General features: G+C 43.3%; 1 protein-coding gene and 1 pseudogene across 1 annotated transcript in view; one reads left to right on the forward strand and one right to left on the reverse strand.

The window, feature by feature from the left end:
* Positions 1 to 14,871, forward strand: part of PEMT (phosphatidylethanolamine N-methyltransferase) — a 1,987,238-nt gene that overhangs the window by 1,042,028 nt on the left and 930,339 nt on the right. The window contains exon 4 of the mRNA XM_069645727.1: positions 2,872 to 3,017. Within this exon, the coding sequence (XP_069501828.1) occupies positions 2,872 to 3,017 (146 nt within the window). The remainder of the gene's footprint in view (positions 1 to 2,871; positions 3,018 to 14,871) is intronic.
* The window catches only part of LOC138566108 (transmembrane protein 39A-like), a 44,475-nt pseudogene continuing 38,039 nt past the window's right edge, over positions 8,436 to 14,871 (reverse strand).

Here is a 14,871-nt window from a genome sequence, read left to right on the forward strand (position 1 = left end):
TCTTTCAGTAACTATGCCAAAGTTTAAAATGTATGCATTCAAATGTCACAATTCCACCTTAATTCAATGTTATTTCCGACTTTTTCTTATAGTGTGCTGAAGCCATCTTGTGCTTAAAATGATTGATGTTGGCAGCTAACTCCATTTAAGTTATGCATTAATGATAAATAGTTCGAAAACCTAAGAATTGTCCCCATTTACACGAAAGGCACCGAATAAGCGATACAGTCTTCCAAATTTGGGCCCTACCTGTAGGGCCAGTAATAAAAAATCCCAATGAACAGCTGAACGGGAAAGAATAATTATGGAAGTACCTAGAACCTCGGTCTTTCTTCATCTATGTTGACAGAAATTGCCCTGAAAAAACCTCAGAGGTCCAAACACATCTTTTGGTGCGTTTTATGCATGCCAGTTGGTATAACTCAAAAACCCGGGATATCCTGTCCACCCTCTCCTCCCCTGCCCCTCCTATTCCCTCTCAGTCTGTGCTTGCAGACCTCCATTTAACCCCCCCCCACCACCGTCCTTCTCTTCCTTTCCTATTTTCTCCCCGGACGAGGTCGCTAGACAAGTCCGATCTATGAAAGCCTTGTCAAAACAGGTTCATCCCTGTTCCTCTAAAACCATCAAGGACCACATTGACACTCTCGCTCCAGCCCATGCCGATTTCTGCAACCACTCCTTTGCCTCAGGGTCCTTCCCCTCTCCTCTGAAGCACTCCCTTGTGCAGCCTGTTCTCTAGAAACCCCCAGCTGATCCTTCCTGTCCGGCTAACTATCGGCCAATTTCCATTACCCCCTTTCTGGGCAAACTCCTGGAAAAGCTGTCCATCTCTCAGCTTAACCTTCATTCAGATTCTGTTGGCTGTCTCCATGATCACCAGTCTGGCTTCAGAGCAGCCAGAAGCACAGAAACTGCTCTCCTGAACATCCGTGAAGATCTGCTCTCCAACCTGGACTCTAACATCCCCTCTGTCCTCATCCTTTTTGATCTCTCTTCTGCCTTCGACACAGTCAACCACACCATCCTGCTCAACCGTCTCCGTGATAACCTGGGTATCACTGATCAGGCTCCGGCCTGGCTGACCTCCTTCCTCTCTGATCGACCCTCTGAGGTCCAACTGGGGTCCTTTCTATCATCTATCTTCCTCTCTACCTGTGGGGTTCTCCATGGGTCTAACCTCTCACCCTGGCTTTTTAACCAATACCTGGCAACTCTTGCCCACTGCATTGCCATTTTCTGCTCAGATTTCGAGTGCTATGCTGATGACACATGACTCATTTTCCGGCTGCCCTCGGCCACCTCCTCTCCCTCTCTCATCTCTGACTGCCTAACTGCCATTCAAGATTGGTGTGCCACCAATGATCTTTGTCTGAATGCCAGCAAGACTGAGATCCTCCTCATCGGCACACCATCTCCATCCTTTTCCCTCACTCTCTGGCTGGCCTCCCTTGGCCCCCCTCATACACCTACCTGTGAGGCTAAGAACCTCGGGGTCATCTTTGACTCCACACTTTCCTTCTCTGCCCATTTCTCTGAGGTCTCTAAAAAGTCAAACTTCCTACTGCACCTCCTCAGAGGTACTCTGCCTTTCCTCTCCTTCCCCCAGAAGCTCACTGTATCCCAAGCTCTGGTTCTCTCTAGGTTGGACTATTGTAACAGCCTCTTTCTAAATCTACCTGCCTCTACTCTCCGCCCTCTGCAACTTATCCAGAACAGGACTGCAAGACTTGTTCTTGGCCTCAAGTCCTGGGATCGTATCTCTCCAGCCCTGAAATCTCTCCATTGGCTCCCAGTGGATGCAAGGATTAAATTCAAAACCCTCTGCATTGTCCACAAGCCTTTCTGGGGCCTGGGTCCAAAATACCTACAGCTATCCCTCAGCAAATACCTCCCCTAATACCTCCCCTCTCTAGCTCTTCGCTCCTCTACCTCTAACTCCCTCCGGGTCAATCATTTTTCAAAGAAACAAGCTGGGGGGTAGATCTCTATCTTCAGCTGGGGCCTCCATCTGGAACAGCCTCCCTGCCAATCTAAAACTTGAGCACAACCATCTCCGGTTCCGGAAGCACCTCAAGACCTTCCTCTTTGCTTCTGCCTTCTCTCCCCCTCTCCCTTGCTGACCGGCTCTCTCTTGGCACTGTGCACCTGGCCACCCTCTTTCCCCGGGGCCCAGGTATCTGCTCACCCTTCCGCCCTCCTGCACTGCCTCCTGGCCACCCCTTGCACTGATGGACTGTATCTGTACCCATACAGCCTGCACTTTTTCTCTTTTTTCTGCACTTGTCAGACTCACCCAGTCTGCTGCCATAAACACAGCACTTGCCACTTGCTGGCTGCACTACCACTGTTTATTGCCTCCATTTTCTATTTATTTTTATTTATTATTTATTTCTCTGCTCTGCACTTTCCACTCTCCCCCTTCCATGCACTTTTTCCCCTTTACCCTTTCCCATGCACTTGCGCGTTCTCAATGTCACTTGGCCTAGTAAGATCGTCGTTGTTTTGTGTTCTCCTCTGTTCCCCTCCCTTGCCTAGTCACGCTCGGAAACACTTGTGTACGAGTGCGATACAAATAAAATATCATATCATATAATAGAATGGAACAAGATGTAAGCCAGCAAAAACTGGCTTTAACTGTAGAGCACCATCGCACATAACAAATTCACACACCTGGTTGTATGTAAAGCTATATCTGTGTATCTGTCAATCATACGTGTCTGTGAGCCACTGCTGTACATTTAGTGATAATGAATCCTTTCGCCAGCCCCACTTTGATTTTTCTTGATCGCAATATTGATCGCAATTAGAAAGACGCAGTTGTGTGACGCTGGCTGACGGTTATTTTAAATGATCTATTTGTTTCTGCAGCTTTTCAGAAGCCATGAAGACTCAACCAACGCTCGAGGGCCTGCTCGGCCCAGCAGCCTATTACGCCGGCCTGGCTGTGGTTGGAGTAGGAGGTTTGCTGGTGGCCAGCAGCTTCTTTGCGCTTGGATTCGTTGGCACGTATTTAGGTAAGGTCATTCACGCGGCGGTGTTTGCTCAGGACGCGATGGCGTAGCCACGTTTTCAGTAGCGGCAAGGGTGAGAGAGTCTGGGCTCCGTAGAGTGGAGGCCGGAGAGGACCTGATTGCCTGACCCAATAGGGTTAAAGTACGAGCCTTAATGATGATACAGTACCACTGGAGTTCGGCCATAGGATGGTGCCTTTGCAAATGGTCCTTCTCGCTTGTGAAATGTGTTTATTTCATACTCATCACATGTATTAAAGGTAAAGTAAGGGCCAGTGTTTTTAGACACACGTGAAACATTGGAGTCCCGAAGGTGGGGAGGGTGGATTCCAACGAGTCTAAGGTCAAAACAACCAGAAGTCGGGAGAGGGATACCCCGAGTTGCCATCCTGAGCAGGACATGTGGGAAGATATATAATTTTACAAAGTAACAGGATTTCTGTTTGCTGTAAAGGGTGTGGACCAGTCTTTGAGTATGTGACGCAATTCACAAAGTTTACCAACCCACCCCCATGCAATACTCACGCATCGAGCTATTTCAGGGCCTTTGTATGGACACATGTAATTCAGTCTACTGGTCTGGCACGCCACAAGCTATATTGTACAAATATATTTATTTTATTTTTGATAGACCACAAAATAAATGTCAGATGGCTCCCCACTCTTAAATCAAAAGACATGCACCTGAATCACTGTTGCCAAAAGCAATCAGAAAAAAGAAATACCTCAAAATTAATACATTCTGCCCAAGTCTATATTTCTATGGACAATTGCCTCACAGTTGTTCCATTTGCAATACTTATTCAAAAGTAACACACACCTTTCCTAACAATATGTGGGCATTCTTTTAGAATAAAACGGTCAGTTAAGATTTGAAGTGTTATGGTAACAAGGAAGCAAATCACATTTTTGAAAGCTCATACAATCAAAACATTAGGAATTCAAAATAGAAATCAACAATTCACTTACTTATGGGTCTCAGGCGATCATTTATGGCAAAACGCCGTGACTGTCTTGCTGTTTTAAATTGCAATGCAGTGGACATGGGTCATTTCGAAATGACTATGTACTTTTCCTTTTCTAGGGAAAAAAACAACGCACCAACAGGTGTCTATTGAGGTGTTCTTACCTCTTTCAGCATCCCATTTATAGTCTCTTTAAGGAGGTGATCCGGCCCTGTCTTTGGTGGGGTGGAGTTTGACTCCCAACACCTCTTGCGGTGTTGGTGTGTGTGAGGGCAGGCCCCAGCCTTCCTTACAGGAAACGCTGATGGCAGAGCCATAGCGGGGCCATGGCGGCCCCAGCCAAAATCCGGAGAGCCGAAGCTGCAGTAGGAGCGCGCTGCTGATGCCGCGCCAGGAGGAAGACGAAAGGAGGCCAGATACAGAGACTCGGCACAGCAGCCGCCAACGAGACACCGGGTGGGGAGGTGGAGTGAGCACCACCATGCCAGAGATGAACACACCACGGGCAAGGCCGGCCCAGAGGGAGAAGGCAGCGGAGCCGGCCTTAGGAAGACCGGTGGCAGGGAAGCAGGCATAGTAGCCTGGTATAACGCAGAGCTCCAGTGTGTTTCATAGAAAAATCCACTATACCACCAAGGATTATCATTAATGAATAAAGGCTTTCACAGAGGCCTTAGTAATGAAATACCCACTAAACTACCAGGGACTTCTTTTATGGGAAAAGGCCTCCGAAAGACCCTGCCAACAACCCCACTAACCCACTAAACTACCAGGGAATATTTATTATTAAAAAGAACTACCACTAACCTACCAGGGACAAATGTCCCTTAGAAAACATATTACTATCCATACCAGATCAGCAGCATGATCGCATGAAAGAGCGCCAGGGCGTAAAAGCCCTCCTCAATCTTCCCCTGTCCCACTCCCTGCAAGCCCGGTGGGTGATTGGTCAGGATAAGTTGACCAATAAGGGTGTGGGCTATATAAAGTGTAATGTGTGAATTGTTTACTGTGGGTTTGTTGGGTGAGGACAGTAGGTGGAAGAGGACGTCCGAGAGACCAGAGGAGGAGAGTGTAAAGGAGTGTGGAGGTTGCTGCAGAGAGGGCTCTGTGGAGTGATTGTGTACGAGAGTAAGGAGTGAGTGTAGTAGCAGTAGAGTAGGAGTAGGGGGCAGGGGCAGTTGGAAGTTAATGGTAGTAGGAGTCGCAGAGTAGAAGTGGGTGTGAGAGGTTGTCATGTTAGTAAGTAATAGTGAGAGTAGCGGCCATAAAGAGTAGAGATGGTAAAGTAATAGTATTAATGGAGTGGTAGTGGCAGTAGCAGTAAAGGGGAGTAGTGGTAGTAGAGAGGTGGTAGGCAGTAGTAGTGACAAGCGGTAGTGGAGTAAGAGTAGTCATATAGTCATAAAGGCAGAGAGGTAGTAACAGAAAGGTATTAATAGCAGGGAGACTGCGTAGTACGAAGGAGGAAGGGCAAATAACAGAGAGCACAGCAGAGTGGTAGTTGGAGGTAGTGGTAGAGGTGAGAGAAGGCGTCAAGCAGAGAAGTAATATCAAAGCGGGGAGGTGGGAAGGTGGAGTGTAACATTGGTGGGACAGTAGATTCATGAGAAGAAGAAACTGTTGAGACCCACTGAAGTAGAGGGTCAGGTGAAAACGTGTGTGTATGTAATGGGAGTGTCTCTGTGTTACAAAAGGCACCATCCCTAATTGACTTAAGAACACTAAGTGGACCTAGGGGAGGGAATGCTAGAGAGCCCCTAAGGAGTCAGTTAGCCAACATTTAGGGGGACCCTCGCAGTCCAAGTCAGGTGAACAGACATTAGGGGTCACCTGGCAATAGAATTAACCTTCACTATGGACGCCTGGGCTAGGGAGGAGGGAAAGTACGCAGCAGTGGAGATAGATAGGGACAGCCCTTGCGCCACCTTCCCCAAGCCCTGTAGACCCAAGGACCCTGTAAATCTGAACCAATTCCAATAAACCCAATTGGACTATTGTTTAGTTTTCTTGGCTGGGATGCTCTGACATATGTTGTGTCAGAAGTGGGATCGTCCAGACTCCAGTACAGAGGTGACACAGAGTCTAGATCAAAACTAGAGTGGCCAGACCAATATTTAAAAAAGAGAGACCTAGGCTGAATAGCCTTCAGTGTGGGCCGCACAGCCGTATCTCCCACTTGGTGTTAATTAATTTTCGTGTTTTTTTTAAAAACATGATTTGGAAGCTGTACATAATTTTTCAAACTGCAAAGTTTTATTCCTTAATCCTTGATTATTCTTCACTAGAATATCTTCAATAGTCATTTCAGCAAACAATGACTGTATGGCCAATACATTTCAGATATAATCCCTTCATCAGGCCCCAGTCTAATCTTAATTTTACACTGCACGTCGTATCCACCATAATTACAAATTTTGTAACATAAAACATTATTTAAACACAGGGTACCCACATTGAGAGAACATGTAATAGAAAAATAAGATATAAAGAAATTAGAACAAATGTAAGAACACAGAAATAATAGAAATTCATCATACATTAGACTCTCAAACATTTAGTGTGAACTCACACGTTGAATAATAGGCTGCTATTGGTTGTTAGATAGTGCTTTGGGAATGTTATGTGATACATGGTGTCTATTCATTGCACCCAGTGCATCTATTACAGGTTTTGGTGTCTAGATCCTTCACAACTAGGTTATTTGCACACCTATGTTATTGTGCCTATGTATCAAAATTCTCCCACGACTGCCGCGAGGCAGTACGTCTAACCTGTCTGTAAGGTGAATCACTGCTTGATTCGAAAGTGCGGTGCACTTATGATCTCTTCTATGCACGAATAAACAGTAACGACTGTATGAGTTCATGTTGCATTTTATTTGTAATAATGGCTGTTTGTGGTGGAAGTTGTAAGGATCTTACCTTAGATCGAAGATCGCTTCTTGTAAGAAGCACTCGTACACGGACATTAGGTCCGGCGGCAAGCGTATTCATGTTCTAATAGTTTACGTTGTCTAGGCAACGTTGGCTCTGCATGATGGCCGAGCGCATGATTATGCGTCGGCCATCTTGGAACAGGCAATTGATATGAGTAATGTTACTGAAAAGACATATAAAGTGATCAAATCGCAACCTAAACTCTAATAAAGACAAGATATATGTCTCACTGTAGTTCTATTAATCTCAGCATGAGTGGTAATACTGATTAAAAAGCGCAATGTGAATTATGTCGCTAAAAGGTAGTTCAGATCATTCTCCGCAGATTCTGAGGAATCAATATATCTTAAAACATCAATGAGGTTGAGGAAAATGATTAAACTAGTAAGTCTGAGTTATGTCAGAACTACATGTGGCAAATCCTGTGGAGCGTGATAACGCTGACTCAATATTTACCATATTGTGTCACGTGGCCATGGCAATGATTTGGCGAAGTGTGTGTGTTCTTCATCAAGAACGTGCCAGATACAGCACAGTATTGCTATATGTTAACTGGGGTAATTGAACATAAGCTGGATGTTCTGAATTTAGTGCAAATCATTCTTCGTAGTGTACAGTGTTGCATGCAACAATTTAGCGAGGTGTGTGTGTATTCTTCAGCAAGACTGTTAAATCTAACAGCTGCAGCACTGCAGTGTTATATATTTACTGGGGTAAATGAACCTGAACTGGATGGTTTGAGTTGAAAGCACATAATTCTTTATGGTATACAATGTTACATGATGAAACATTGTGGACTAGCTTCTTAGAACGTGTCGAGTGGCGTCGTGTTATTAGCTAGCTAATGTTTTTGACGTTCATGGAAAACACTTAAAAAAAACAATTCTTAAAAAAACCTTCAGATTCACAGTGTGGTTTAAACTCACAGGTATGACTACATCATGGTATACTGATGTCAATGTTTGAGTTCAACTCAGCAAAACATATTTTTGTATGGTAAATGATTCATAGGGCAACATTCATAATAAACAATTCATAGGAAACAATTCATAGAAAACAAATCAGGTCCCACTCCTCGTTCATTCCCTGTGGTACCAATGTGTCCAACCGATCAATCCAATAGGATTCTCTCTGTTGTCGTCTTTTCTTTATGTCCATATTTGTTTGTACATTCTCAATGGCTTCTAGGGCCCGGAACTTCAGTTGTGCTACATTATGATTTTTATCATTGAAATGTCTGGCTACTTCTGAGTTGCTGTTTTTGTTTCATATACATGATTTGTTTTCATTGATATGTATTCTCAATTTCTGACCAGTTTCGCCCACATAGTATATAACGCATGGCACGTATACAATATATGCTGTTCTCTGTGTTGCATGTTGCGAAGCATTTTAATCTGACCTTTTCTCCTGAATAAGGATGTAAGTCAACTTCTCCTTTCATGATATTGTTGCAGTTACAGCAATTAAGGCATGGGTATGTGCTAATTTACTTGTGTTTCAAGTTTCTCAATTTCTCATCCCTGGTATTTACTAATAGGTCTCTCAAATTGCTTATTGTTTGGTGTGTGAATACTGGTATGTTGGTAAATGTTAGTCCTGTTGTCATTGGTGAGAATTGACCAATGTTTGTCGATGCACCTTTTGATCTGTGAACTCTGAGTTGAGAACTTCGATACATATACTATTGTTGGTGCTTCTGATTTAGCTTTAGGTGTTAAGGTGCTAGCCCCGGTTTTGGCAGTCACTTTGTCAGATGCTGCTTTTAGATCTTCATCTGGATAGCCACGTTCTTGTAATTTGTTGTGGAGTTTCGTTAGTTCTTGTTCAAGTTCTTCTGGATCACTTATGATCCTTTTTAATCGTGGTATCTGACCATAAGGGAAGTTACGTAGGGTCTTTTGTGGGTGAAAGCTCATACGATGTAACAAGTTATTCCTATCTGTAGGTTTCACATGTAGGGAAGTTGTAATCTGTTGATTATGTACATTTACTTTTACATCCAGGTAGTGTATCCTAGGGTTGCCTATTTCTGAAGTAAATTGGAATTCTTTTGTCAATGTTGTTGATGTATATCAGAAAATCATTAAGTGATTCTCTTGTGTGTTGCCAAATCCCCAGAATTTCATCAATGTAACGTATCCAGATCTTTAACTTATCTTTCCATTGGGACTGTTCCAAAATGTGAGTGGTTTCAAAGCGGTACATGAATGTGTTTGCATATGAAGGGGCCATGGTCACGCCCATGGTGGTGCCAGAAACCAGAAGGTAATATTCATTGCTGTACTTGAAGTAGGAGTTGGTTGAAATGAACATCAGTAAGATCATAGAAATTCTTTAACTGCTCCTATTTCACCCTCTTGCAAAGGAGCCATTCCACTGCTTCCTGTCCCAGGTCGTGCAAAATACTTGTGTACAGGCTATTAACATCGATTGTGAAGAGTATATCCTTTTCCGTAAATTGTACATTTTCCAAGATGTTCAAAAAATGTGTACTGTCTTTTACGCAAGTCTGTGTTTTTTTTGTTATAGACTGGAGAAAATAGTTGATGTATGTGCCAAGCGGTTGTAGTATTCCACCTGTTGCTGCCACTATTGGTCTTCCTGGAGGCATGGTCAGCCTTTTGTGGATCTTAGGTAGGAGATAGAAGTGTGGGATTGTTGGTCCTGGGTTTATTAGAAATGATTTGGTTTTCTTGGTGACCATCAATTGACATCTTTGAAAAAATGGTATTATCAGACCTCAAAAAAGTTCATTTTGGTGCTAGAGATTTTCTCCAGCCCATAATACAAAAACACAGACATACGTAAAAGACTGTTAGGCAGAGTTTGTATGCAGTACCCTCTGGGAACAATACACACAACTATGACTACAGGTGTAAGCAAACCAACCTTTGGTAGAAGTCTGTACTACACAGTTTTGATAGCGGGGCTGAGCAGCCAGGCTTATCCCAAGAGGGAAATGTGAGCAGTAATGATGTTACACGGAGGTCTACAATCACAGGTGTTCAAATAAACTCTTACACTCAAGGTTTCTCTGATAAATACTTATTAGTTAATTTATCTGTCAGTTATAAAACATTCATTAGAAGGAGGCAATTATATAACACACAAATATACTTCAATACTATTTCAGAATACTTTTCAAGAGGAGTAAAAGGCAAAAATTATTAGAACATGATACAATTTTTCTTAGACAGTGCAAATACTTGGAGTTCACCAGAAGAGTCAATTCAATTCAATAGGCTAGGCCAAAGTCAATGGGCTAAATTCTTGGATAGGATAAAGCGGTTCTCGTAAGTAACCGGTAAAGTCGCTGCACAAGTTCTCAGAAGTAGTTTGTAAAAAGAAGAATCCTATGTTGTATCACAAGCTGATTAGACCTGCGAGTTGCAAAAGTTTCAAGCAGTTTCACCGTGAGAGGTAAGTACTCTCAGTCTCGTTTCACAGTACCTTAGAATGAAGAAAAAGATGCAGCTGATGACTTCTGTTCCTGGCAGTTTCTGCAGATCTCACTGTTCCTGGACCTCAGTCATGGGAACAAGAGGGAGGATGTTGGGGGACTCCTGCACTGCACTTGGACTGGTCAAAAAGCTTGCAACTGGCAAACTTCAATTCCGGTGGCAGTAAGTAACGCACACAAGCTGGTGTCCCTCTCCCTGGTCCTACGGTTTCCTGCAGCAACTCTGAGGAAATTCAACCAGCTCCGAGATGGGTATCCAGGTGGCTTACTTTGGAATTGATTGGTCCCACCAACTTAAAGGGAGAAGTCGTCCGTTGCAGGCCTTCTCTGTCGATGCGAACTTGGCGATTCAGACCTGCAGCAAGGCTTCACCGGGCAAACCAACGGTCCAGGAGTTGCAGCAGTCGTCTTCCTTCGTCCAGTGGCTTACTCTGCCTTCCAAGCCAAGAGACTCGCCTTTTATTCTGTTCTCTCCCATTCATTCCACCCTAGCTGTCACTCACCCATCAGGGTGGCTGTCCTTGCCGGACAGTCAGCCAGCCAATCACCACAGAGTGCATTTGGATCTCCTAGTAGAATAAGCACAGGGAGTTTCGGGCACCTCCCTCACTTCCTGCTCACCCCAGACACTCGGGCGCCAGAGGCGGTCTTCACTCTTGAAGCCCGCCAATGGCGAATGAACAAAGAGACCAAACCTGGCTTGGCACGCAGAGAACAACTCTAGAAGGACCTCTCCACAAAGAAATGGCAAAAAAGAAGACCAGGACCTGTTTTAACAAAGGAGGCTCAGACGCCATCTTGAAAAACATGGCCCCCACAATTTAACATTACCGGAGGTACGAATAGTTCACGGTCGGGAGAAATTATGGTAGTTTGTTGTAAAACCACTGCCACCAGCCATTCTGAGAGGAAAGGGTAGCATTTGACTGCTACATGAGTATCTAGACACAGGGGATACTAAGTAACCCCTCCAGCACTCTATTGTAAGATAGGGTGTGCTGGGTCTAGGAATTTAAAAGTCTAGTAAAGTCAATTTCACTTTACTTACTCTGGGAAACAGTAGTTTATCCCAGAGAAGGTAGTTAAACCTTGGAAAAGCCTGAAAGGCTTCCCTGTGTTACTGCACTGAGGGCCTATGGAGTTTGTTAGGCTCCATAATCAAAATAAACAAACACAGAAAACAAATAGAATTAAAAGTACAAAGTCCCAAAGTTTATTGAAAGAGCTGGAGGGCTCTAAGGTGGGAGGAATTGGCACATTTTGAGAATTCTCCTTAACAAAAACAGTGCATATTTTTTGAACATCTTGGAAAACGTCCAACTTATAAAAAAAAGATATACTCTTCACAATCACAATAGCCTGTACACAAGTATTCTGCACAACCTGGGACAGGAATCAGTGGAATGCCTCCTTTTGCAAGAGGTTGAAATAGGAGTGGTGAACTGGGCCTGACCCTCACTGATGCTATGTGGAAAAGGATGTGCATACATACACGCAAGGTCTCCCTAAATGCCAGATTTAGATGTATGCAATATAAACTCCTGAACCGCCTGTACTACACGCCACATAAGGTGGGGAGATTTGCACACAGCCAGGCTCACACCTGCCCTAGATGTAGGGCCACCGATGCAGACCACATGCACATGTTCTGGGATTGTGAAGCACTGGGCCCGTACTGGAAGGCTGTTATAGAAGCCACCTCTGAGATAACAGCGTCCCACAACTCCTCCTACCCACTGGCTGCCTTGTTCGGAATGTGGGACGGGCCTGACTACAGAAAGTGTCCAGGTTTAATAATGTTGCAACTATGGTGGCCAAAAAATGCATATTGCAGTGCAGGAAGCGCCGCTCCCCCCCACTCATTCGAGATGTGGTTGAGGCCTCTCACCTGGACTCAAATGTGTGAAGAGGACTACATCAATACCCTCCCAGCGACCTCTCGCCCCAAAAATGTATGGACTGAGTTTTGTAGCTACCTGAACAGTAAGGGTGATATCGAACCTCTCTCCTCTCCGCCCCCCCAGATGAACAAGCTTGAGTATTCCTGAAACACACTGAGCTGCGTGGCCTATTGCCTACCCCTTGCTTGGAACACTCCTATATGTAATGCCATTGTATGTGCCTGCAATATTATCTGTCTTGTACACCACGCTGTTCGCCTGTTTTCTCTTCATGCCAATAAAGAAAAGTAAAAAAAAAAAAGAATTTCTATGATCATTACTAATGTTCATTTCACCCAACTCCTACTTCAAGTACAACAAAGAATATTACCTTCCAGTTTCTGGCACTGCCATGGGCGCGACCATGGCCCCTCCATATGCAAACGCATTCATGTACCGCTTCAAAACCACTCACATTTTGGAACAGTCCCAATGGAAAGATAAGTTAAAGATCTGGACACGTTACATTGATAACATTTTCGGGATATGACAAGACACAAGAGAATCACTTAATGATGTTCTGATATACATCAACAACATTGACAAATTGACTTTACTTCAGAAAAAGGCGACCCTGGGATACACTACCTGGATGTAAAAGTAAATGTTCATAATTAACATATTACATCTTCCCTATATGTGAAACCTACAGATACGAACAACTTGTTACATCGTATGAGCTTTCACCCACAAAAGACCCTGCGTAACTTATCTTATGGTCAGATGCTTTGATTAAAAAGGATCATAAGTGATCCAGAAAAACATGAACAAGAACTAACGAAACGCCACAAAAAATTACAAGAACGTGGCTATTCAGAAGAAGATCTAAAAGCAGCATGTGACAAAGTGACTGCCAAAACCAGGGCTACCGCCCTAACACCTAAAGCTAAATCAGAAACACTAATGATAGTATACGCAGTGAACTTCTCAACTCAGAATTCGCAGATCAAAAGGTGCATCAACAAGCCAATTCTCACCAATGACAACAAGACCAAACATTTATTTTCCAACAAACCAGTATTCAAATACCAAAGAAGAAGCAATTTGAGAGACCTGTTAGTAAATACCAGAGATGAGAAATTGAGAAACTTGAAACACAAGAAAATTGGCACTTACCCATACCTTAATTGCAGTAACTGCAACAATATCATCAAAGGAGAGGATGCCTTCCATCCTTATACACAGAGAAAAGAGCAGATTAAAATGCTTCACAACATGCAACACAGAGAACAGCGTATATTGTATTCGCTGCCCATGCAGTATATACTACGTGGGCGAAACTGGTCAGAAATTGAGAATACGTATCAATGAACACAAATCATGTATACGAAACAAGAACAGCAACTCAGCAGTAGCCAGACATTTCAATGAAATAAATCATAATGTAGCACAACTGAAGTTCCAGGTCCTAGAAGTCATTGAGAATGTACAAACAAGTATGGACATAAAGAAAAGATGACAACAGAGAAAATCCTTTTGGATTGATCGGTTGGACACATTCGTACCATGGGAAATGAACGAGGAGTGGGACCTGAGTTGTTTTCTATGAATGGTTTCTTATGAATTGTTTATTATGAATTGTGCCCTATGAATCATTTACTATACAAAAATATTTTTTGCTGAGTTGAGCTCGAACATTGACATCAGTATACCATGATGTAGTCATACCTGTGAGTTTAAACCACACTGTGAATCTGAAGGTTTTTTTATGAATTGTTTTTTTAAAGTGTTTTCCATGAACATCGAAACATTAGCTAGCTAATAACACGACTCCACTCGACAAGTTCTAAGAAGCTAGTCCACAATGATTCATCATGTAAAATTGTATAACATGAAGAATTATGTGCTTTCAACTCAGATCATCCAGTTCAGGTTAATTTACCCCAGTTAATATATAACACTACAGTGCTGCAGCTGTTTGTTTTAACGGTCTTGCTGAAGAACACACACACCTCGCTCAATTGTTGCACACAACACTGTACACTATGAAGAATGATGCGCACTCTATTCAGAACATCCAGCTTATGTTCAATTACCCCAGTTAACATTTAGCACTACTGTGCTGTATCTGTCAAGTTCTTGCTGAAGAACACATACACTTCGCCAAATCGTTGCCATGGCCACCTGACAAGATATGGTAAATATCGACTCAACTTTATGACGCTCCACAGGATTTGCCACATGTAGTTCTGACATAACTCAGACTTACTAGTTTAATCATTTTCCTCAACCTCATTGATGTTTTAAGATATATTGATTCCTCAGAATCTGCGGACAACGATCTGAACCACCTTTTAGTGACATAATTCACATTGCACTTTTTAATCAACATTACCACACACGCTGAGATGAATAGAACTACAGTGAGACATATATTTTGTCTTTATTAGAGTTTAGGTTGCGATTTGATCACTTTCTACGTCTTTTCAGTAGCATTACTAAGATCAATTGCCCATTCCAAGATGGCCGACGCATAATCATGCGCTCGGCCATCTTGCAGAGCCAGCGTTGCCCAGACAACGTAAACTATTTGAACATGAACAAGCTCGC

Source organism: Ambystoma mexicanum, chromosome 2p (genome assembly GCF_040938575.1).
Source record: "Ambystoma mexicanum isolate Mex_15411 chromosome 2p, UKY_AmexF1_1, whole genome shotgun sequence".
Classification (NCBI taxonomy): domain Eukaryota; kingdom Metazoa; phylum Chordata; class Amphibia; order Caudata; family Ambystomatidae; genus Ambystoma; species Ambystoma mexicanum.